Source organism: Monodelphis domestica, chromosome 5, assembly GCF_027887165.1.
Source record: "Monodelphis domestica isolate mMonDom1 chromosome 5, mMonDom1.pri, whole genome shotgun sequence".
NCBI classification, from domain to species: Eukaryota; Metazoa; Chordata; class Mammalia; order Didelphimorphia; family Didelphidae; genus Monodelphis; species Monodelphis domestica.
In genome coordinates, this window is record NC_077231.1 from 89,753,234 (window position 1) to 89,779,037 (window position 25,804).

At 37.2% G+C, this 25,804-nt stretch overlaps 2 protein-coding genes across 8 annotated transcripts in view; one reads left to right on the forward strand and one right to left on the reverse strand.

Moving 5' to 3' along the window:
• The window catches only part of NUP37 (nucleoporin 37), a 52,167-nt gene extending 39,259 nt beyond the window's left edge, over window positions 1-12,908 (reverse strand). The window contains exons 1-4 of one of the 3 annotated variants that reach the window (XM_001365526.3): window positions 12,792-12,908; window positions 11,136-11,237; window positions 7,499-7,654; window positions 2,595-2,719 (exon numbers count right to left, since the gene is read on the reverse strand). In XM_001365526.3, coding sequence (XP_001365563.1) covers window positions 2,595-2,719; window positions 7,499-7,654 — 281 coding nt within the window. In that variant the 5' untranslated portion in view covers window positions 11,136-11,237; window positions 12,792-12,908. Of the gene's footprint in view, window positions 1-2,594; window positions 2,720-7,498; window positions 7,658-11,135; window positions 11,238-12,791 lie in introns of all 3 variants that reach the window. The other 2 variants (XM_007503327.2, XM_016425820.2) reach the window with 2 other exon arrangements.
• PARPBP (PARP1 binding protein) overlaps window positions 12,891-25,804 on the forward strand; it is an 83,067-nt gene continuing 70,153 nt past the window's right edge. For 4 of the 5 annotated variants that reach the window (XM_016425815.2, XM_007503326.3, XM_016425816.2 and 1 more), the window contains exons 1-2: window positions 12,891-13,041; window positions 16,195-16,348. In XM_016425815.2, the coding sequence (XP_016281301.1) occupies window positions 16,199-16,348 (150 nt within the window). In that variant the 5' untranslated portion in view covers window positions 12,891-13,041; window positions 16,195-16,198. The remainder of the gene's footprint in view (window positions 13,042-16,194; window positions 16,349-25,804) is intronic. The other variant, XM_016425817.2, reaches the window with a different exon arrangement.

A 25,804-nucleotide genomic window follows, 5' to 3' on the forward strand; every position in this document is an offset into this window, starting at 1 on the left:
GGTCCAACCATTCTGGAGGGCAATTTGGAATTATGCACAAAGGGCTTTAAAAGAATGCCTGTCCTTTGACCCAGTCATACCACTGTTGGATTTATACCCCAAAGAGATAATAAGGAAAAAGACTTGTACAAAAATATTCATAGCCACGCTCTTTGTGGTGGCAAAAAACTGGAAAATGAGGGGATATCCATTGATTGGGGAATGGCTAAACAAATTGTGGTATCTGATGGTTATGGACTATTATTGTGTTGAAAGGAATAAAGCCATGTGAACTGGAAGACCTCCAGGAATTGATGCAGAGTGAAAGGAGCAGAACCAGGAGAACATTGTACACAGAGACTGATACATTATGGCACAATTGAATGTAATAGACTTTTCTGTTAGCAGTACAATGATCCAGGACAATCCAGAGGAACTTATGAGAAATAATGCTATCCACATTAAGAGAAAGAACTGTGGGAAAAGAAACATAGAAGAAAAACATATGATCAATCATATAGCTCAATATGGATATGATTAGGGTTTTTATGTTAAAAGATTACTGCAAATACGAATAACATGGAAATAGGCTTTGAACAATAATATATGTATAATCCAGAGGAATTGCTTGTCTGGGATGGGGGAAAGAAAGGGGGCAGGAAAAATCATGAAATATAAACTATGGAAAAATATTCTAAATAAAAAGTGGACAAGTTCTTGCAGCATTAAAAAAATGAATACAAAACACTGTGCTCATGGATGTGAAAGATAAAAAAATTTAAGATATAATCTATGTAATCTGTATTTCTAAAGAAATTAAAATTTAGATGGGAAGAAAATTTATAAGTTTAGAAAAAGCTAAATATGTGTGTATGTGGGTTAAATGCTGATAAAATGTGACATAAAAATATGATCATCAGTTAGGAAGACTCAATGCATATAATCTAATTTTTCCCTACAAAGAACATCTTAAAACTGTTTAGAACTCAAAGATAATATTTTCTTTTCTTTTCAATTAAATTAAAATTTTATTATCATACAAAACACACCTTTATATTGGTCACTGTTGAAAGAACGCTCATAGAAAACCAAAACCCTAAAATAAAACCTTAAATACATTGATTTTCCTTTTTTAAACAAAAATAAAATGAAGAGGAAAATTGTTAAGAGAAAACTTAATCTGTAGGAAGTCTATGTAACAGTCAGAAGACCTGTATTAGCATCCTGGGACTTACAATGTCACTACATCTTAACTGCTCTGAGATTCAATTTTCTAATCTAAAAATGGGCACAATAATAATTACAATTAGATCTTTCACAAGATTGTTGGGAAACTTAATTAGCCAACAAACTACCATTTAATAAACATGTATATGGATTGGGCATTCAGAAATACAAATGAAATAGTCCCTATTGACCAAGGAGAGAGCGTGGGAAAGGGCTTGGAAGCTGAATCTTCAGGCTGTCTCTTAATTAAACTGATTAGCTCAAGAAGATTAACTTGTGGCTGAAACAAAACTATGTCAATGGCCAAATAATAAGCTGACATCAATATAAGGCAGAACAGTGGAGAATGGATGGAAATCTTAGTGCTTTCTTACTAGCTGAGCAACTCTGAGCATGTCAAATCTGTTCTGGGCCCCAGGTCCCCATGAAGAAAATGCTATCCACCAGGGCCTCCAAGGTTCTTCCAATTCTGAATCTTGGATCCTATGACACTGAACAGAGGCCCTTCTGACAAGAAGCTCACCAAAAAGTGGAGACTGATGAGGGTTTATGAGCCTTTGAGAACAAACTAAGGTTAAGCATCAGTTAGAAAGGTGCTGAATGCATCCCAGACATGTATTTTTTGCTATACTGATCAAAGAGGTGATTTTAAGAGCTCATAAATATCATAAGTAATGCCTGACATCAATTTAGATCATGTTGGGACAAAACATTTTCTCCGGATATTATAGTAGTGGTCTCTCGGTAACCGAGGATGATGATTGTCTTTGTGTGCTTTCATCTATGATGTAGATGAGTGTGCACAAAGACACTTGTGCGTGAAGGAGACTTAAGTGGAAAAGTCGATGCACAGAGACAGTCCCACTCTCTCGGCTTTGGAAGCCTGGGTCCAGTGGCACGAAAAGTCGTTACACCTGGAGACTTCCTCAGCTTCATTGGATGGCCATGTTGTCCTTTGTGCTCCAACACGCCCTGAGCACTTTGCTGCATCACCCTCTCAGCCGTTGAACCTTCTTATTGGTTTCTTCCGGCTGTTCAGCCTAAGCAGTCTTCACATGCTGGGTGAGCAAAGCCCTGGTTCACCAGGGGTCCACGACCCGATGGCTACCCTCACAAGGTTTAGCCGGCCTGTTGAAGCCTTTGCCTGGGGTGTGGCCGCTGCCGCATGCTAGCAGCTACTAGGGGCCACAAGTGAGAGATGGTGCCAATGTAAACTCCACTTTACAGATGAGAATGCTTAAGGCTCAGAAAGGGTGTATGACTTATCCAAAGTGATATAAAGGATTCAAAGACTGGTCTCTTCTGTTAGGAATCAGTCAAAGGCATAGAGGTCACTTATTCTAACCAGGAACACCAATAATTCTTGCATCTAATTCATCCCACTTTACCTGATTATTGGAGGCAAAGCATCAAGCCTGGTCTCTGGGCTCCAAGCAATAGCATCAACTCTCTGTCCATGATGAAAGGTTCGTAGTGTTTTATACTGAATCCCATCCACTTCTGCCTCCTCCTCCTAAAGAGATCAGGACATATTTTCATAACCATTACAGGGAAAAACATGATGTAATATGTTTCAAGATGGAATTAAGATCAACTAAGGCTAAATCAAATATTACTCTATTATATTACAAAATAAATCATCATTACCACATTTTTCTTAATGAACAAATTTTAAGTTTTTAGTGCTATAAAATAGTTTTTAATATGTTAAGATGTAGGGAGACTGGTATATTCTTGTTAAATGAGTTACTAAAAACCTGAGTTACTTATTAGCATGAAATTAGATTTTAAATTTGTTCTTTGGGAGTCATTTAATTATTGTGTAGTGCTTCAGGGTCATTATTGTGAAGAGCTATCGATGAATTCAGGGAGGATAAGGCATTTGGGTGACTTGGGAAAAGAAGCTGTGTGAATTCAGAACAATACATAGAGTCACAAAGAAATGCTTTTTATCTTGGAAAGTAAAAATTTCTGAAAATGATTTCTGTACTTACAAGAAATTATACTCTTACTGCATGCTCATCATTGTGCTGCCCCTCCTTCCCAGGGGACCTGGGACCTAGTCCTGTATTTATTATTTTATATTACTTTGGAGGATGTTCAAGCTAATCTAAGGATTGCTTTTTTGGTCATATTCTTGAGACTAGTTTACTTATATGTCATCTGCCCAGCTCAAAAAGTAAAGTAACTATAAAACTTCTTATTATTTGGGCTATTTATTGGATTCTGTGCAAAAGATATTTAGTTAGATCTAATTGACTGCTACAAGGAAACTCCTTGTAGCTATGTGACTGGGTTAGTATTACTGAACTGATTTGAGTTAATATTCTTTTTTTTTTAATAAACCCTTACTACCTTCCATCTTGGAATCAATACCGTGTATTGTTACAAGGCAGAGGAGTGGTAAGGGATAGGCAATGGGGGTTAAGTGACTTGCGCAGGGTCACACAGCTATGAGGGTCTGAGGGCAGATTTGAACCTATGCCCTCCTGTCTCTAGGCCTGGCTCTCAATTCACTGAGTCACCCAGCTGTCATCTTGAGTTAATATTCTAAGAAATGCATAAAAGGGAAAATCTTAATAAGTCAGTTAATAGTTTTTGCTATAAGCAAAATTTAGCTTACTATCCAGCCAAGATCTCACAAAATTTCATGTTCAATGATAAAACAGAGAGGCAGCTAAGTAGCAAAATGAATAAAGCACCAGATTTGGAGTTGAGAGGACCTAGGTTCAAATCTGGCCTTAGACATTTCTTAGTTGTGTGACCCTGGGAAGTCATTTTAACTTTAGGTGCATAGTACTTGGAATCAATATCTAGTATCAATTCTAAGAATTGAGGTAGGGGTTTAAAATAATAATAAGAAAAAGACATATACAGGATATACAGTAATTGTTATTTTTTAAGGGCATTCTACTTGAATATTCTCTTTATCTTTCTAAGGGCAATCCAAGAATTTCCCGTAGATTAAATTCTGTGTTTTCTGGAAGGTTTTTCTCTATGATAACTACTGCAAGTTCTTTCTCACCTCCCCAGGATAGGCATGAGCATCTAGGACACCAGGAGATTCACTCAGTAGATAAGCTCAAAATGTTCCCTCATACTTATTTATTGTCACCATTGGAAAAAGGATTATAATTTTACATTATTTCAGAGTAACAATAAATCATTTCTTTAAAAATTAAAGAAAAGTAAGTGAAAAGGAATGGAAATCAATTTGTCAGGGAGAGAAACACATTAGGCTTTATAACTTTATGGCTTACATATATGCTAGATGTGTAATGTTAGCTGACATCTCAGTTTGTCTAGGGATATCTGCTAAACAATTTAAAAATAATTTGTGGAGTCCAACAAAACCTCACTTTTTAGACTTCAGGTTATTTTTAGTTTTCTCTACTTGAATAATCAATCAATTCTGAAATTCTGAAAAATGAATTCTATAGGTTTTTAGATCAAAATATGAATCCTGTGGATATTGGAACGACATGCATGCATTAGACACTGTAATTTGTTACCAAACTAACACATGGAATTTTATGGAGAAAAAAGCCTTACAAAACCTAATGATTATATAGTCTATGCAATCATGTGTCACCAAAGAAGCTTATTCCTGGCAGCCAATAACATGCCCTAAGCCAGCTAAAAGGGCGGGTGAGTGTGGTAGGGGCAGAGATGGATGTTATTTTGAGGCTAATGTGGGACTGCATGTTACCGTAGAGACAGGAAATCAAGACAATCTGCTTTTGAAAATTAGACAAAATGTTGCTAACATATACTTCTTCCACCGTATTTGATGTGGAAGCCATGACCGGCTGATGGAAAAGTAAGAATCAGAGCATCATAACTTTGGACCTGAAAAGGATATTCAAGATTATTTAGTTGAACCCTCAGAGAAGGAAACAACTCTTAAAATGACTTGTCTAAAGTCACAGATAAAAAGTTGACCAAAAGTCTTAAAATGTCTCCATTCCAGGCACGGGCATGTTGTAAAGTGAAGACTCTATTCAGCTTGTATTTACTGTGTAATCTCCATGTACACCACATTTTACTGCAGGGCATGGAATGTAGATAAGCTGATGACCTCCAAAGAGTAGTAAATCATTTAATAAGAATTTCAAATAAGTAGTATTAATATACCCAATAGAGAATGGCCTGTTTCTAATCATTTTTTACTAAGAATCTTCTGAATATTTCTTCCCACTTTTCTTTTCCTCTTCTTTTTATATGTCTGGCTATTTCCTTCCTTTCTTTTTTGCCTTTTTAACCATCTTGTTCCCTTTTCCCAAAGTATCTATTTGGCTCTCCTCCCTCCAAATCCCTGTTTGTCTAATTCTGATCCTTCCCCTCCCCATATTTGTCATTAAAAAACAAATTAAAATCTCTTTGATTTTCCAATAGGTGGTGAAAAGAACTGAAATATATCCCTTAGTTCTTATAGTTCTTTTTGTACAAAACTTGGTTATGTACACAACTCTTAGGTTCTAAAAGCAGGACCTCTGAATTTGTATGTATGTGTGTATATACATGTTTATAGTATATATGGACTATACATAAAGAATACTCACAGTACACATACATATAGCATATGTATGTTTAAAATGTCCTTTAACTTGTGATTCTGAAGGGACCTATTTATCTAATACATATATATTGTATAGTTAGAAATTCTTGAACCCCTAAAACTACATTATCCAAAGTTCCTTTCTGTCTTACCAAGCATCCTTTTCCCTTTTCTGGCATCCTCATGTTTTGTGTGATTGTATTTAAGTGGGCTGTAATTCCTCCCATGTCCTCTTTTTTACTCAGACCAAGCTGAGTTCAGGTACTTCCTTTTACTTTAGTTATTATTATTATTATTAAAAAACCCTTACCTTCTGTCTTAGAATCAATACTATGTATTGATTCCAAGGCCAAAGAGTGGTAAGGTCTAGAGGACAATGGGAGTTAAGTGACTTGACCAGGGTCACACAGCTAGGAAGTGTCTGAGGCCAGATCTGAACCTAGGATCTCCCATCTCTAGGCCTGGCTCTCAATCCACTGAGTCACCCAGCCACCCCTACTTTAGTTATTATTAATAAAACTTTAAAATATAATAGTTATTGAATATTAATTTAAAAACCCACAACATATAAATATATATGCATGAATATATGTACAGATGTTTAAAACTTCCTTTAACTTGTGACTCTGAATGGATTTTTTCCCCCTGTGGGTAAGTAGCCTGCATCACAATTTTTTTAAAAAGCTGACTATTTGCCTCATAACAATTTGCCCCAATTAGGTGCCCTTTAATGATGCTTCCCATTTGGTTCCAAGGAGCTGCCTACTGTCACTTGGCGGACCTGATAAAAAATCAATACAAGAACCAGTTTGTGGGCCAGGAGTATCTAGGATATTTCACTCTTGACACAGGACAATTTGGTATGGCTTTCTTGGATCACCCAGAGAGCAGCTAAATCTCAGCCTTTTTAAAGGAACCATGCAAGGTCAGTATAGATTTAACTCAAACACGTACCTCCTAGAAAGCTACAGAAGTGTGCAGAAATAAGTAATGCTTAGCATAGCCAATCATTGCATGATCCAAAAGTGCTTTCAGAGCCAAATATTAAATTATGTTCAGTACAGATTTAATGTTAAAAGCACATTTTAGTTCTTTGGAACTAGTAAAACATGCATTGCATTAACACTGAATATTTTGGTTGCTAAAAGGTTAATCATAAATACGTTTTGATTTTCAGTCGTTTTGTAGAGGGATAAAAGAAACTTCCCTTTTTTTTTGATGTGATTAAATTTCTGATGACTGAAGATATTGTAATACTCTAGGGTTCATTTTGAACACTAATTATAGTTTGGCACCATATATGTAGGTATTTAAGACCAATAATTAGGACAAATCTTATGTTATATCTGGAAGTTATTTTAAATAAATCCCAATGATCAATTTGTCAGGCCATTTTTTTCTATTATGATGGTGGAACATAAGAAAAAAAATTAATTATTCCTGAGCCTCGGTAGATGAAGGTTTTACTGCATAATTTACCCAGAATAATAAATGCCAGAACATGTTAGGACCCAAACATGTTAGGAAAAACAGGAATTTACTATAGTTTTTTGGAACATATTTTGCACCATATGAGGGCTCAATTATTTGGTCTTTTGTTCTTTAAGTTAAAATGAACAAAGGCTGACTTAGAATTCTCATTCAGACCAATGGTGAAATCTTTTTACTCTAAGATCTTCACTGCATACTTTCCCCCATCTAGTTTCAGTAATTGCTCTAATACTGCACACTGACCTGAAATGTACAAGTGCCAACAACAACATAATTATTGCCACCATATGCAATTAAAGTTCCTGCATCACCACACTCAAATGGATTAAATTCCACCACATGAACATAATCCTCACAATCCACGGTGTAAGCAGCATTTCGAGAGGAATCTTGTTTCATCTTCTGTGACAAAACATAAGCAGAGTTAAAGCAGTTGTAAAAATTAAATTTATAATCTCTAATAATAAAAATTATGTTTTATGAGGTTTATTAAAAATCATTAGAAATCAAGGAATAAAGAGGTACAAAATAAAAACCACATGCCCATGGCTGGTTAGTCATCTTTAGCCATCCCCACTCACCACCATAACAGCTGATTCTACATCCTGCAAGAAGAGAGAGCGTGGGAGGTGTTACAGACAGTTAAATACCAATAATGTGATCTCGCCAACATGGAGACACAGGAGAGATTATGGGGAATTCTGGGAAATATCAAAGACTTCTGGGGAATGAAGTCTAGGGTTCAAAATCTCCATTTATACATTCCCCTGAGACCTGCAGAAGACTAGTCTCTCCAGGGGGTCTTGTAAACATATCAGCTATGAAATTACAATAATTTGAGGATAAGAGGAAAAGAGAACATAACTAACGATTCCTGTTTGGGGATAACTCCCAAATTCCATGTACCATATCATCCCCAGAGCTCAGGCCAAGTTGAAAGAAAGAACAGAGAATTTAAAACCAGGATTGGCAAATTATGCACTGAGACATTTAAAATTCTCCCTCTGGTCCTATTTTATCTTAGAAGCAGGCCCAGGGAAGACCTACACATCTCATCATTTGAGATTCTTTTTGAACATCCACCTATACAGGCTAAGCCTTTCTCCCCTGAATATACATCACTATTAGGGGGAGATATTTCTATTGCTTCCTATATACAGGAACTACAGCACAAACTGCATGAACTCCATGAATCTGGAGACACAGTACAAGCTGGACCACTACACTTTTCACTTCATGACCTGGACCCAGGAGACAAGGTATATATAAAGAACTTCCAGTGTACTAGAGCAACTCAGCCTTCCTGGGAAGGGTCATTCCAAATATTAACTACTCCAACATCTATAAAGATTGGAGAGGACTCTTGGATTCATTGCTCACATGTAAAGAAAGAGAGCATCTTCTATTGAGACTGATTGACTATATCCTATCATATGCATTGGAGATATAATAATCCATAGACAAGTTGTAAAGGATAATTTTAGCATTGTGACCTAAACTATATAAGTTATTTGTCGCCATGGGATACCAAGGGAAGAGCCTGGACCTGAGGCCAAAGGGCCCACAAAAAGCTGACCTCCAAGCCAAGAGGGTCTAAGTTCAAGGCCTGCTCCTGACATAGAGATGCTGCCTGTGTAACCCTGGGCAAATCCCAAACCTTTCTCAGTGTTCTGGACAAATCAGTCCTCTTAGATCACAGGCATGAAGAGAGGGTATCCTTTTATATCCTTACCCCTCTCTCCTCATATGGCCAATATCTTCCCTAGGCTCTTATGACCTCTTCCCTGGACTAGTCCAAGAGCCTAACAATCTCCCTCTGGACTCTTCCTGTATGGCCCATCCTCTACACTAGTTGCCAAAGTTAAGTGACAGGATATCACTTCACTTCTAATAAACTCCAGTGGCTTCCTAATTCCTCTAGAGTTAACTCCCTTCTGCACTTATTAGGCCTTTACAACCTGTTTCTAATTTCTGCTTTTGACCTTATTCTGCATTGCACAAAGTCCCCAGTCCCACTGAACTAGCTTCTCTCTCTTCCTCACATGGGACACTCTATCTCTTGTCTTATCTTTTCTGCACAGGCTTCTATTTGTTGAATTATTTTGCATGAACTGTTTATATACATGTTTTATCCCCTAATAAAATGGAAGCTCCCAGAGGGAAGATCATTGTTTTGTTCTTTTCAATCCAAGTATCCTGCACAAATGTCTGACACATGGTAGAAACTTAATAAATACATGGTGGCTGACTACTAGGGGTTGAAGAACCCAAGTTTTAATCTCCGCTTCTTGTGTGACACTGGAAAAATCACTTTTGGACCTCAGTTTTATCATTTGTAAAATGATATATGCTTGGACCTGATGACAGGGGAAGCCAATGTGAGAGCAATGATTCTGGAGTCAGAACACCTGGTTCAAATCTTGCTCTAGAAATTTACTATCTGTGTGGCCTAGGACAAGACATGTTACCTCCCTAGGTCTTAGTTTCCTAACCTATAAACTTTAAACTTTGTTGCTGTTCAGTTATTTCTGATTCTTCATGAGTCAATTTGAGGTTTTTTCTTGGCAGTTTTACTGGAGTAGTTTGTCATTTCTTTCTCCAACTCATTTTATAGATGAGGAGTGACTTGCCCAAAGTCACACAGCTAGTGTCTCAGGTCAAATTTGAACTCGGGGAGATGAATCTTCCTGACTTCAGACATGGCACTATCCACTTTGTACTTAGCTACCTCCAAATTTAAACTCTATGATCCTTTCAGCTCTAGAAATGATTTTATGATTGTAAGCCTCAGTTTCCTTATCTATAAAAGGAAGAAGTGGCTCAATAAGCTCACCACCACCACCACCCCCAACCCCACTAGCTACAGGGCTCCTGGAACTCACTATTTATAAAAACTGCTGAAAATCTGGAAAGCTGCTAGGCTGAAATTAGGTTCAGAGCAACACTGCTACTACATACTAAGATTACTTCTAAATGGGATATATGACTATAGATATGGTCACATCACAAACAAATAAAAGGCTCAAGAAAAACATTTTTTTTGGATCTGTGAACGAGGAAGAGTTTATTACAAAAGAAGAGGATTATAGAAGATACAACAGACAATCTTAAATTACATAAAATTTTTAAAAATTGCATAAATAACAATATAGCAAAAATTAGAAAGGAAAGAATAAGAGAGGAAAATCACTACAATTTCTTTGATAAAGGACATAAAGGGGATTGCCTCAAGTTCCTAAGACTAAGTCATTCTCCAACTGAAAAATAGTCAAAGCATTTGAATAGACACCGCTAAAATGAAGACACTGAGGTAACAACAAAAAATGTTTCAAGTCACTGATAATTGGAGAAAGACAAGGTTACTTTGAGGTTCCCAGTTTGGTTCACCATTTTGGCACATATGACAAAAAAAGAAAACTACAATGGTGAAAGAGCATCAGAAAAACAGGTATATTGATGCACTATTGATCTAACAGAGCTTTAGTCCAGACAGTCTAGAAATCAGTTTGGAACCATGACCAAAGAGTCACTAAATACAACCTTTGCATACCCTCTAACTCCATGATACCTCTACCAGGCCTATAAACTCCAGATTAAAGCTGGCAACTAAGGGATACTCATCAGTTATGGAACGAGTGACCAAATAATAGTGTATAAATTCTGGAATACTATTTTGTAATCAGAAATGATGAAAAGGTTGGTTTCAGAGAAAATTAGGAAGTCTTGTATGAACTGAAGCAGAACAAATTGACCAGTATCAGGAAAACAATTTCTACACGAACAACATTGTAAAGACAACTATGAAAGACAAGAATTCTGATCAACATAATTAATGAACAATCCTGATTTCAGAGGACTAATGATGAAATATGTTGCCTACCTCCTCATGGAAAGATGGATTCAAGATGCAGAGTGAGACAATATGGGAATATTGTTTTGCTTGACAGTGGATATGTTGCAAGAGTTTTCTTTTTCTTTTAAACTAAGGGTGGGAATAAAGAGAAAAAATGCTTATTAATTAAAAAATAAAATAAAATAGGTGAGGGAATAAGATGGACTATGAGAGTCCTTTGGCCTCTAAATTTAAGGGTCCTTGAACCAAGATCTAGAGTTGGAAAGACCTTAGAAGTTACCTAGTCTAACCCCCTCATTTTATAGGTGAGGAAATAGAACCTGTTGGAAGAGATGTATTCTGAGGCTCTTCTAGTGCCAAAGTCTTTGACTTTTAAACCTCAGTTTTCTCCTCTGTAAAAATGAGGCTGCACTAAAGGGATACTGAGATCCCTTCTAGCTCTAGAAGTATGTGCTCATGATTTTAGGTTTATTTCCTTCCATTAAATGATCTTCGAGGGGCTTATGTCTTTAAGCCTCAGTTCCCTCACTTGCAAAATAAGGGAGTTCCATCAGACAGTCTTTAAGGCCCCTTCCAGCTCTTGATCTTATTTCCTAGAGGCAACTAGATGGTCTCATTGTTAGTGTCTGATTTCAAATCTAGCCTGAGTCACTTAATAGCTGTGTGACTTTAGGTGTCAGTTGGCCTTTTGTCTACCTCAGGTACCTCATATGTAACATGGGATCATCAGGACACCTGCCTCCCAAGATTTGTTATGAGGGTCAAATGAGTTAATATTTACAAAGTGCTTTGCAAACGTTAAAGTGCTATATTGCATATTATATGTTAAAAATACAACTGGCTATAATTAATTATATATGAATCTATGCAATTTATAGATTATATAGCATTAATACACACTGCTAATAATATATTTATTATATGTCAATCTATACTATTTACAGATTATAAAGTAATACACTACAAATGATATAATTATACATAAATCTATACTATTTTATAGATCTATAGTATTAATATACTATAAATAATAATTATAAAGAAATCAATACTATTTATAGATATATACAGTGTTAATACACAAATATATCTGTATAAAATCTATGCTGCAAAAATATATCTATATATTTACAGATGATAAAATATTAATATACACTGCAATTTATATAATTATATGTTATTATACATATACATTATGTATTATACATAAATATGTATGTACACATACATATTTACAGATATATATTCATACACACTGTAAACAATACAATCACATACTTATATATCTTTTAGATATTACTATATATTAACAGACATAGTATTATATATGTTATATATAATTGGTTATAATAACGGCAATTAGTATTGAGGGGTCACATCCTAAATAGGATACAAGGGGCCCCCAACACCACAGTCCCCACCTCAGTGTCATAGGATGGAGAGAGCGAGGTGAGATGGGAAAGGGCCACCTCCAGAGAGGTACGAGCTCCACCCCCCCCTCCCCGCCCCTTTGGCTTCAGTTTTCTCACCTGTGAAATGGGGATATAGGCACCTACTTCCCGGGGAGGTGGGGATGCTCCATTGAGGAGGTGGCTGTCTACAAACTTTGAGGCTCTAGGCTGTTATCAGTGAAGAGGAGGGAGAAGGGGAAGAAGAGAGGGCAATTAGTTAGCTCAGACTTACCGGCACAGCAGACTAGGTAGCTGGAAAGACGCGTGAGAGAATCTCACTAAGGTCCTTCTTCTTCGTCTTCTTGGTCGCATGCGCAGTGTGGGCCAGGCGCCTGGCGCTCTCTGATGCCAGAACTTCCGGGTCAGAGGGCGCCGCCGCTGATTGGTCCGCGGACTCCAACCGCTTTCAAAGCCGGCGTTTAAATCTCTAGGAGCTTCTGTGGCAACAGCAGTGAAGGCTTTTGGCGCGGGGTTCTGGCCAGGTGAGCCCAAGGGTGGGAAAGAGAAGGCCGAGGGGCCTGGAGTCGTGCTTTCAGAACGCGGGTTCAAATCTCGGTCCTAGCACTTACCAGCCCCGTGACCTTGGGCAAGTTTACTCACCTGTAAAATGACAAGTGCCCCTTTGTGGAGCGCTTTACACGGGAGTGTGTGTGGAGGGGGGTGGCGGGTTCTTGTCATCACCTCCGATCTACACTTGGGGAAACTGGCAGAGCCACTCCTCGAAGATCACTCAGCCAGGGGGTGCCCGAAATATATTAATAATAATAACTTGTTATTGTGACTCCTTTTGGTGTTTTCTTGGCAAAGTTGCTTTAGTGGTTTAACATTTTCTTCAACTCATTTTATAAATAAGGAAATTGAGGCCAACAGGATTAAGTGACTTGACCAAATCTATCTAGGTAGTGTTAGAGGATGTATTTGAACTCACAAAGACTAATCTTCCTGATTCCATGAAGGAATTATTTTAATTAATTATTATAGGAAAATTATAGGAAAACAGGCACATATCACAGGATTCACATTTCTCATTTGTGAGCCTCAAATAAAAAAATTAAGGCATTTCTTAAACCGCTATATAAATACTGACTATTACCATTACTACTATTATTAAATTGCTAGGAAAAATCTTTTAAAAACAATTTTATTTTCACCCAATTACATGTGAAAAATTTTAACATTTTCTTTTAAATTTCGAGTTCTAAATTCTCACTTTTCCTCTTTCCTTGCCCCTCACTGAGAAAGCAGACAATTTGATATAATCTATACCAGTGCGTGCAAAACATTTCCATATTAATCAGGTTGTGGGGGAAAAAAAGTAAAAATAGTATGTTTTGATCTGCATTCACACTCCATCTGTTCTTTCTATGGAAGAGATAGCATTTTTCATCATGGGACTTTCAGAATTGTCTTAGATCATTGTATTGTCGAGAACAGCTAAATCATTTACAATTGATCATCCTATAATATTGCTCTTACTATGTAGTGTTCTCTTGGTTCTGCTCACTTCACTTTGCATTACTTCATATAAGTTTTCCCAGGTTTTTCAGACACCCTCACCCCTGTCATTTCTTATAGCACAATAATATTACTCCTTTACAATTATATACCATAACTTGTTCAGCCATTCTCCAACTGATGGGCATTCCTGCAATTTAAAAAAAACTTCATAACAGGGCTGTCCAAAGTGGAATGGGCTGGGTCATATAGTGAATTCTTTCTTTTTGGGGGACTTTAAATAGCAGCTGGATGATCCTTTATTAAGTATGTCACTGTGGATATTTGTTTCCTGTATGGATTAGATCCTTCACAACTTTAATGATGCTATGATAGATACCCAAATAAGTATTTCATATTTAGCCAAAGGAGAAATATCTAAAAGAGGGATCTTTTCTAACTTAAGCCTTGGCTTCGGACATTATAGGAATGTGGCGATAAAAAGACTTTACAAACTTAAAAGCTTTATATAAATGTAACTTGTCATTATTTCTGTTTCTTGGGATCTTGGTCTAGCTGATGAATGATAACAATAACTGGAGTGTGTACTTTACCATACATGTTACTTGTACAAAACACTTTATACATATGATTTCATGTGAAGGAGGCAGAGTATTTAAGTTTTCATTCTGTTTTTCTTAGAGCTTATTCATTAAAAAAAAAATCCTTCTCTTCTGTCTTAGAATCAATACTGTCAGTTCTAAGGTAGAAGAGCAATAAGGGCTAGGCAATGAAGGTTAAGTGACTTGCCCAGAGTTACACAGCTAGGAAGTGTCTGAATTCACATTTGAACCCAGGACCTCCTATTTCTAGGCCTGGCTCTTAATCTATTGAGCAAGTTACCTGCCCTGACCATATGGAGACTAAGACCTACCCCAATTCATTTGTGTACATTGCTTGAAAAAGAATTTATAGAGTGAGCTGGAAATCAATTAGGGAAGAATAAAAGGTTTGCTTTACTGCATTGAAAATGTGTAAAAAGAGTGTTTGTGTTTTAGCCATTCTTCCAACAACTTTAATCTCTTTTGATTCTTCTAGTTATCTGGTGGTAAATTAGGTAGGTAAATGAATTAGGTGGTAAATTAGGAAACTGAGGCAGAGTAAGGAAGTGATTTGTCCTGCTCTTGATGCTATTCTTTTTACTACTAGGATATTGTGGCTGCCAGTATGTAAGAGACTAGAAAAGAAAAGGAGGGGAAATGTTTCTGGATTGGGTTGTTTATGCTAGAGATGTCAAACTGGTGGCCCCACAAAATTGGGGGAGGGAGGGAAATGAAATTGGGAGTTGTTTATCAAAATAACTGCAAGTATAACAACATTAATTTGTGATTTTCTAAGTCAATATATACTGTGGGTAGGTTTCTGTTTGAGTTTGACACCATTGATCTATGCACTCCTAGGCACAAGCTGTAGTATTGTATTTTTGGAATACTGGCAGCAGCCCTGTGAAGTAATTTTATCTGTACTAAATCTGTAGATTCAAAGGATCGAAATCTAGAACTAAGGGATTTCAGAGGCCGTTTAGACTAACTGCCTCATTTCACACATGAAGCCACTGAAGACTAGGGAAATTAAATGACTTGCTGACTCCACAATCCTTTTTTTTTTAATTAAAAAAAAAAAAACCCTTACCTTCCATCTTAGAATCAATACTATGGATTGGCTCTAAGGCAGATGAGTGACTTTCCCAGGAATACATAGCTAGGAAGTCTTTGAGTCAAATTTGAACCCAGTACTTCCTGTCTCTAGCCTAACTATAAATCCAATGAGCCACCTACATTTCTTTTCATATGTCTGAAAATCATATATGTTTTCTATGTCTACAGTGTGGGTCTTATACCTGTTTTCAGTCATACCAATGGATTATTTTTTCTGAAAGATTTTTCTCTAGTCATCTAAAGGAGATCAAATTTGTTTGGGTAGCAATTATTTGTCCCTTTTCCCCTTTCCCTCCACCTTCTCCCCCCACCCCCCCCACCCCCCCGAATTAAATGAAAACCAAGACTGGTGAATGTGAAGGAATCTCTGATTTCACCACTCTGTACTGTGTCCCAACTATTCTTGTATACATCCAATATGTGTTATAAACAAATAAACTTAAGCAACTTAATTACATAACATCATCTATTTGTTCCATTTAGGAGAATGGCTTCATTTTCTGAAAATATTTTGGATATGATTAAAAGCTTGAGAAGAAATTGGCACAGCCTTTGTCCTTCTGAGAGGACCACTGTGTGTGGTGCTGATTCCATGCTCTTGGCTTTGCAGCTGTCAATGGCAGAGATCAATAAACAGGTTTGTAATAAACAGGGGTGAGAGTGGAAATAGTTTTAGTAATTCCAGGTACCAGCTGTTTAAGGGAGCTCTGGAATAAGTGTAAAAGTATAAAAGCTCCGAGATCTTCTGGATTTGATTCTTTCTTCTATTCTTGTAAGGACACTGCTGTCCCAAATGCCTTCTCATTTCTGAGAGGAAGTTTGAAATTCTCTTTTTCAAAAGTTGACCTGTCTGTACTGCTAGCTGGAGAACACTTAAAAGAGTTTCTTTTTCATGCTATTTAGTTTTGGGACTTGTGTGTGTTATTTTGGCCTGTTTTTGTAAACTATTTTTGACATTTTGTTTTTGGGAAAAGTCTATTTTTCAAACTTTTATTTCTCCTCTGAGAGCAGCTGTCTTGACTTAATTGTATTCCCATGAGTCTATTTAAAGCTACTCTTGCCTTTGACGGTTGGCTTTGGACTGCTACCTGTGTGATGTTCTTCCAGTTGATAATTCACCTGTCACTTTGTCAATAGGCATTGAGTACAGGTGGGGCCTGCTGACTTATATAGTTGGATTTGTATGTCATTATCAAGTTTAGCTTACATCTGTTTATTATAATTTCCTTTTCATAAATGAAGGAATGAATGGATGATGGGAGGCTAAAGCCAATTTTTACATTGGCAGAGTTAAATTGTAGTTTGCAGAATATTTCAGTGAGATGTGGAAAAGTATAGGTTGAAGCCACTGAGCCAGATCATTCCTGTAGAAGAAGGCTGTTTACACTCTTTATTTTTTTCAGCAATTTTATTGAACACCGTTTGGGGTTGGGGCACTCCTCCAGTGTAGTTGGGGAAACAAAAGAGGTGATTATCTACTTTCAAGTTACATGTATTCTGGAGAGACAAGACACTCATTCATTTAATTCACAAGGGAATTTACCTCACAAGAAAATATTCTTTAAAAAAAATAACTCCTAGTATCAATTCTAAGACAGAAGAGAGACCAAGACATGGCAATCAGAGTTAAATGACTTGCCCAGGGTCACACAGCTAGGAAGTATCTGAGGCCAGATTTGAAACCAAGTCATCTCAACTTCAGGCCTGGCTTTCCATCTACTGTGATACCAGCTGCCCCAAGAAACTTCTTTCTTTCTCTCTCTTTTTTCCTTCCTTCCTTCCTTCCTTCCTTCCTTCCTTCCTTCCTTCCTTCCTTCCTTCCTTCCTTCCTTCCTTCCTTCCTTCCTTCCTTCCTTCCTTCCTTCCTTCCTTCCTTCCTTCCTTCCTTCCTTCCTTCCTTCCTTCCTTCCTTCCTTCCTTCCTTCCTTCCTTCCTTCCTTCCTTCCTTCCTTCCTTTTCTAAATTGATTGATTTTTTTCTGTTACATTCAGAAACAATTTTTTGACAATTGCTTTCTGATATTTTAGGATTCAAATTTTTTTCTCTGCTTCCCTTATGCCACCTCTGTTGTAAGGGTTTTCTGACCCTTATAAATAATTATTGGTATTGGTATAGTATTAACAATAATTGTGTCCTGAGAGGACAGGGTATTGTTTTGACTTTTGGAAAAGATGGCTTCCCAAGCAGTCTAAAGGTTCTGTCTCAGGCCAGGTTTATACAAAAAAACTATTTATTGAAAGTATTAAAATTTAGGAAAAAGGGAAAGAAGAAGGAAACAAGTAAGAATAATATTTATCCTAAATCTAAATTTCTTTTTTTATATGTGACAAGTACTTTATTTTTAAAAATTGAAACATTTTATTTAATTAATTAATTTAGAATATTTTTCCATGTTTACATGATTCATGTTCTTTCCCTCCTCTTCTCCTCCTCCTCACCACCCCTGCCCCCCATAGACAACAAGCAATTCCAATGGGTTTTACATGTGTCATTGTAAATCTAAATTTCTTTTTTTTTTTAAATTGTAAACATTATTTTATTTGGTAATTTCCAAACATTATTCACTGGAAACAAAGATCATTTTCTTTTCCTCCCCGACCCCCCTCCCACCACCTTTCCCTCTCCCATACCCGATGCACGATTCCACTGGTTATCACATGTGTTCTTGACTCGAACCCATTTCCCTGTTGTTGGTATTTGCATTAGCGTATTTATATAGAGTCTCTCCTCAGTCATATCCCCTCAACCCCTGTAGCCAAGCAGTTGCTTTTCATCGGTGTTTTTACTCCCACAGTTTATCCTCTGCTTCTGGATAGTATTTTTTAGATCCCTGCAGATTGGTCAGGGACATTGCATTGCCACTAATGGAGAAGTCCATTATCTTCGATTGTACCACAATGTTATCAGTCTCTGTGTACAATGTTTTCCTGGTTCTGCTCCTTTCGCTCTGCATCACTTCCTGGAGGTTGTTCCAGTCTCCATGGAATTCCTCTACTTTATTATTCCTTTTAGCACAATAGTATTCCATCACCAACATATACCGCAATTTGTTCAGCCATTCCCCAATTGATGGGCATCTCCGCGTTTTCCAATTTTTGGCCACCACAAAGAGTGCAGCTATGAATATTCTTGTACAAGTCTTTTTCCTTATTATCTCTTTGGGGTACAAACCCAGCAGTGCTATAGCTGGATCAAAGGGCAGACAGTCTTTTATCACCCTTTGGGCATAGTTCCAAATTGACCTCCAGAATGGCTGGATCAATTCACAACTCCACCAGCAATGAATTAGTGTCCCTACTTTGCCACATCCCCTCCAGCATTCATTACTTTCCATAGCTGTCATGTTAGCTAATCTGCTAGGTGTGAGGTGATACCTCAGAGTTGTTTTGATTTGCATCTCTCTGATTATAAGAGATGTAGAGCACTTTTTCATCTGCTTATTAATAGGTTTGATTTCTTTGGCTGAGAACTGCCTGTTCATGTCCCTTGCCCATTTATCAATTGGGGAATGGCTTGATTTTTTGTACAATTGATTTAGTTCTTTGTAAATTTGAGTAATTAAACCTTTGTCAGAGGTTTTTATGAAGATTGTTTCCCAATTTGTTGCAACCCTTCTGATTTTGGTTACATTGGTTTTGTTTGTACAAAAACTTTTTAATTTGATGTAGTCAAAATTATTTATTTTACATTTTGTGACTTTTTCTAAGTCTTGCTTGGTTTTGAAGTCTTTCCCTTCCCAAAAGTCTGACATGTATGCTATTCTGTGTTCACCTAATTTTCTTATAGTTTCCTTCTTTATATTCAAGTCATTCACCCATTCTGAATTTATCTTGGTGTAGGGTGTGAGGTGTTGATCTAAACCTAATCTTTCCCACACTGTCCTCCAATTTTCCCAGCAGTTTTATGAAATAGTGGGTTTTTGTCCCAAAAGCTGGGATCTTTGGGTTTGTCATATACTGTCTTGCTGAGGTCACTTGCCCCCAGTCTATTCCACTGATCCTCCTTTCTGTCTCTTAGCCAGTACCAGATTGTTTTGATGACCGCTGCTTTATAATATAGTCTGAGATTTGGCACTGCAAGGCCCCCTTCCTTTGTATTTTTTTTTTCATTATTTCCCTGGATATCCTTGATCTTTTGTTCTTCCAAATGAACTTTGTTATGGTTTTTTCTAAATCAGTAAAAAAAAATTTTTAGAAGTTCCATGGGTATGGCACTAAATAGATAGATGAGTTTGGGTAGGACGGTCATTTTTATTATATTGGCTCGTCCTACCCATGAGCAGTTAATGTTCTTCCAATTGTTCAAGTCTAGTTTTAGTTGTGTGGAAAGTGTTTTGTAGTTGTGTTCATATAGTTCCTGTGTTTGTCTCGGGAGATAGATTACTAAGTATTTTATTTTGTCTAAGGTAATTTTGAATGGGATTTGTCTTTCTAGATCTTGCTGCTGAGCTGTGTTGGAATTATGTAGAAATGCTGATGACTTATGTGGGTTTATTTTGTATCCTGCAACTTTGCTAAAGTTGTTGATTATTTCGATTAGCTTTTTGGTTGAATCTCTTGGATTCTCTAAGTAGACCATCATGTCATCTGCAAAGAGCGATAATTTGGTCTCCTCCTTGCCTATTTTAATGCCTTCAATTTCTTTTTCTTCTCTAATTGCTACTGCCAGTGTTTCTAATACAATGTCAAATAATAGAGGTGATTGATAATGGGCATCCTTGTTTCACTCCTGATCTTAATGGGAATGGATTTAGTTTATCCCCATTGCAGATGATATTAGTTGATGGTTTTAGATGTATACTGTTTGTTATTTTTAGGAACGACCCTTCTATTCCTATGCTTTCTAGTGTTTTTAGTAGGAATGGGTGTTGTATTTCATCAAAGGCTTTTTCTGCATCTATTGAGATAATCATGTGGTTCTTGTTGGTTTGCTTGTTGATGTGGTCAATTATGTGAATAGTTTTCCTAATATTGAACCAGCCCTGCATCCCTGGTATAAATCCTACTTGATCATGGTGGATGACCCTTCTGATCACTTGCTGGAGTCTTTTTGCTAGTATCCTATTTAAGATTTTTACATCTATATTCATTAGGGAGATTGGTCTATAGTTTTCTTTCTCTGTTTTTGGCCTGCCTGGCTTTGGAATCAGTACCATGTTTGTGTCATAAAAGGAGTTTGGTAGAACTCCCTCTTTGCTTATTATGTCAACTAGTTTGTATAGTATTGGGATTAACTGTTCTCTGAATGTTTGATGGAATTCACTGGTGAATCCGTCAGGCCCTGGGGATTTTTTCTTAGGAAGTTCTTTGATGGCCTGTTGGATTTCTTTTTCTGATATGGGATTATTTAAGAAATCTATTTCTTCTTCTGTTAGTCTAGGCAATTTATATTTTTGTAAAAATTCATCCATATCACCTAGGTTAGTATATTTATTGCCATATAATTGGGCAAAGTAGTTTTTAATGATTGCCTTAATTTCCTCTTCAATGGAGGTGAGATCCCCCTTTTCATCCTTGATGCTGTTAATTTGCCTTTCTTCTTTCCTTTTTTTAATTAGATTGACCAGTACTTTGTGTATTTTGTCTATTTTTTCAAAGTACCAGCTTCTAGTCTTGTTTATTAGCTCAATAGTTCTGTCACTTTCAATTTTATTAATTTCTCCCTTAATTTTTAGGATCTCTAGTTTGGTTTTCTTCTGGGGGGTTTTAATTTGTTTGTTCTCAAGTTTTTTGATTTGCATTACCAATTCCTTGATTTCTGTCCTCCCTAATTTGTTAATATATGCACTCAGGGATATGAATTTTCCTCTAAGTACTGCCTTGGCTGCATCCCATAAGGTTTGAAAGGATGTCTCGCCGTTGTCATTTTCTTCAACGAAATTATTAATTGTTTCTATGATTTCTTCTCTAACTAACCGACTTTGGAGTATCATATTATTTAATTTCCAATTAATTTTTTATTTGGCTCTCCATGTACCCTTACCGATCAATATTTTTATTGCCTTGTGATCTGTAAAGGCTGTATTTATTATTTCTGCTTTTCTGCATTTGAGTGCCATGTTTCTGTGACCTAGTGTATGATCTATTTTTGTGAATGTGCTATGTGGTGCTGAAAAGAAGGTGTATTCCTTTTCGTCCCTATTTATTTTTCTCCATATGTCTATTAACTCTAATTTTTCTAAGATTTCATTCACCTCTTTTACCTCTTTCTTGTTTATTTTTTGGTTTGATTTATCTAAATTTGATAGTGGTTGGTTCAAGTCTCCCACTAATATGGTTTTACTGTCTATTTCCTCCTTCAATTCTCCTAGTTTCTCTATTAAAAATTTGGATGCTATACCATTTGGTGCATACATGTTGATTACTGATATTTCCTCATTGTCTATACTCCCTTTTAACAGAATATATTTACCTTCCCTATCCCTTTTGATCAGGTCTATTTTTGCTTTGGCTTTGTCAGATATCATGATTTCAACTCCTGCCTTCTTTCTATCAGTTGAGGCCCAAAAGGTCTTACTTCAACCTTTAATTCTAACCTTGTGAGTGTCAACCCATCTCATATGTGTTTCTTGAAGATAACAAATGTTAGGGTTTTGGGTTCTAATCCAATATGCTATTTGTCTACGTTTTATGGGTGAGTTCATCCCATTCACGTTCAAAGTTATGATTGTCATTTGTGGATTCGCTGGCATTTTGATATCTTCCCCTAGTTCTGACCTTTCTTCTTTAGCTATCTCCTTTTGAACCAGTGATTTACTTTAGGTCAGTCCCCCTAATCCCCTCCCTTGAGATACTTCGCTTTCTAGTCCCTCCCTTTTTATGCTCCCTTCCCCTCCCCCCTCTCCTTCCCTCCCTTTTTATACTCCCTCCCCCCTACCCCTCCTTAATTTTCCTTTTATCTTGCTCTATTGGATAAGATAGAATTGAGGATTCCACTGGATCTAGATGTTCTTTCCTCTCCTTTCCTCTCAGATTTGATTTCACTGAGAGTAAGGTTTAAGTAATTCCACTTCATGGTCTCTTCCTCTCCTTCTCATATGAGAGTTCTTCCCCTCCCCTTCCCATGTGTATCTTTATATGGGAAAGATTATTCTATTAAGTCCCCCCCTATTTCTTGAAGTAAATCTTAGTGTTATCGACTCCCTTTTCCTTTCTTTGCCCCCACTTTCCCCAAATCTTCTTAATGCCCCAATCTTTCCCTATGCATGTTTCTTCTAACTACTCTTATGATGCATACAATTTTTGAGAGTTACAGAAAACATTTTCCCAACATATTAATATATATAATTTAATGTAAATGTAGTCCTTATAGAAGAGAGTTTGACTTAAAGAAAAAGATAAGATTTATCTCCTTTTCCCTTTCTTTCATATTTACCTTTTCATGTTTCTCTTGCTTTCTGTGCTTGGATATCAAATTTTCCACTAAGTTCTGGTCTTTTCTTAGCAAATGCTTGGAAATCTTCTATTTTATTGAATGCCCATACTTTCCCCTGGAAGTATATAATCAGTTTTGCTGGGTAGTTGATTCTTGGTTGGAGACCTAGCTCTCTTGCCTTTCTAAATATCGTGTTCCATCCTTTGCGGTCTCTTAGTGTGTTAGCCGCTAAGTCGTGTGTGATCCTTATGGGAGCCCCCATATATCTGAAGCTCCTCTTCTTGGCTTCTTGTAGGATTTTCTCCTTTTCTTGGAAGCTCTTGAATTTGGCAATTACATTCCTAGGGGTTGTCTTTTGGGGATTTAGTATAGATGGTGTTCTATGAACCCTTTCTATTTCTATTTTGCCCCCTTGCTCCAGAACGTGTGGGCAATTTTCTTTTATAATCTCCTGTAGAATAATATCGAGTTTATTGTTTATCTCTGGTTTTTCTGGGAGACCAATAATTCTGAGGTTGTCTCTTCTTCCTCTGTTTTCCAAGTCTGTGACCTTTTCAGTGAGATATTTTATGTTTTCTTCTAATTCATTAATTGTTTGGGTTTGCTTTATTGATTTTTGCTGTTTTATGATCTAACTTTCTTCGAGTTGCTTAATTCTGGTCGTTAGGGACTGGTTTTGCTTTTCAGCTTTGTCTGCCTTTCTATTGGATGCTTCGAGCTCCTTTTCCAATTGAGCAGTCTTATCTGTAAGACTGCTGATCTCTTTCTCCAATTTTTCTTTCCAGGTTTCCATCTTTTAGATAAGTTCCATTTTGAGATCTTCCAGAGCTTGTTGATAGTTTTCATTTTGGGAGGCATCTTCTAATTTTTTTTGGATTTCCTCCTCATTCTCCTCTTTTCCTTGGGTACTTCCACCATAAAAGTTTTCAATAGTCACTTTTTTCCCTTTCTTCCTGGAGGCTTGATTTTGGGCCATGTGAGCCATCCCTTTGGTGGTTTTATTCCCCTTTCCTTTTTGGTCTGGGGTCTGGGTGATATGGGCGGGTTTTCTGTGAATTTAGGTTGCCTCAGACTAGTTCTTCCCAGCCTCCGAGGTTTCTCAGAGCGCTGGGCCCCTGATCACAGCCAAACTGCCCAGGTGTTCAGCTCCGCCCAGATAATCAGCGTGTGGTCTGCCCCTGGTGTTTAGCTCCACCCAGATGCTCAGTGCAACCGCCCCAAGTATGGCTCCCTGGGCCCCCTGTGATCAGTGCAGGATTCTCCTGTGAAACCACTCTGAGACGTTTTTTTCCTGGCAGTCCTCAGATCCCAAGGACCCTGGAGTGCCCCCCCCCCCCCCAGACAGAGACGTTCCCCACTCAGTCGCTCTCCCAGTGAGCGCTCCGGTAGCTCATTCTGGTTTGGTGGGGGAAGTGGGGGGGGGGGGAAGGGAGGCTCAGTTCATGTTTTTGTCCAAGCTCCCTCCCTCTTATTATAGTGTGGAAATGTTCAAACCCCACGTACCTTCGCCTCTGTGGTGTACTGGGGAGTACTGGGGAGTCCTTCTGTTTCTCCAAAGGTGATTTTTATGCTCCTTTGATGTAGTCTATTTCGTTCGGTGCCGGGGAGAGGAAGCGTGTGGCGTCTAGATTGCAGCCATGATTACCCGGAAGTCTGTAAATCTAAATTTCTAACTGTACCCAAACCCCAAATTTCTTGGTTTGCAAGAACTATCTTCCCCCTGATAGAAATCAAGGCTTGTCTATTAACCTAATTCTAACTTACTACCCTAAAACAAAAAAAAAATAACTTTTCCCAATGAGAAAGATTTTATTTCTTTCCTTCTATTTAGATGGGAATAAACAAACAGCTAGTCAAAATCTTCACAGCTTTGCTCCCTTCTGCCACCACTGGCAAAGAAGTGATATTGCACCATAATCTTCGTCTTTACTTGGCTATTTCTCAAGTAGAAAATTCGCCAGATCTTCTCCTACTTCCAACTCTCCCAACCCCAAATCCTTGGACCTCCTTCCTTAAGTCAGGATAGACCAAAAGAGAGTTTCTTCAGTCAAGACAGACTAAGAGAGAGTAAATGAGAGTTCACTGGTCTTAACTCTCCCTTTCTAGAAGCTCTGAGAAATTCTTTTTATTTCCCATGATCCTCTCTTAAAATTCTATTTTAGCTTAAAGAACTTCAGCTTTTCTCAAATTTCCATATTTACCTATTGCAATCAACCTTATTTCTTAATCAACTCTTAATTAAATATCCGTTTACAGTTCCCCCTGTGCAAAATTTGGGAGAAAATTCATTTTATCCCCAAATTAATGCAGTTATCTTATACGTAATTCAATAATTTATCCCCAAATAGAACTATTTCCTTAACCTTATAGCTATCTATCACTTTTCTAAACTATTCTACACCTAAATTGAACTTACCTATTCTAGGACAGAAAGGAAAAGAAAAGAAAGGAAAAAGTAAGGAAAAAGTCTTTGCAAAATGCAAATCAAATTACAGTTACCAAATTCAAATGCAAAAAGCAAAATACAATAACAAAACTGGTTTAAAAAATAGTTGGGAGTTTGAGAATTGAAAAGACTCATAGCAAGGGGTTGATAAGTAAGGCCATCAAAATCTCTCTCATAGTCCCCAGAATATCCAGAGATGGGTTGGGGTAAAGGGGAAGACTGTGATCCTGGCATTGAACTCTTAAGATTGACATGAATAGTGATGTGGATTGG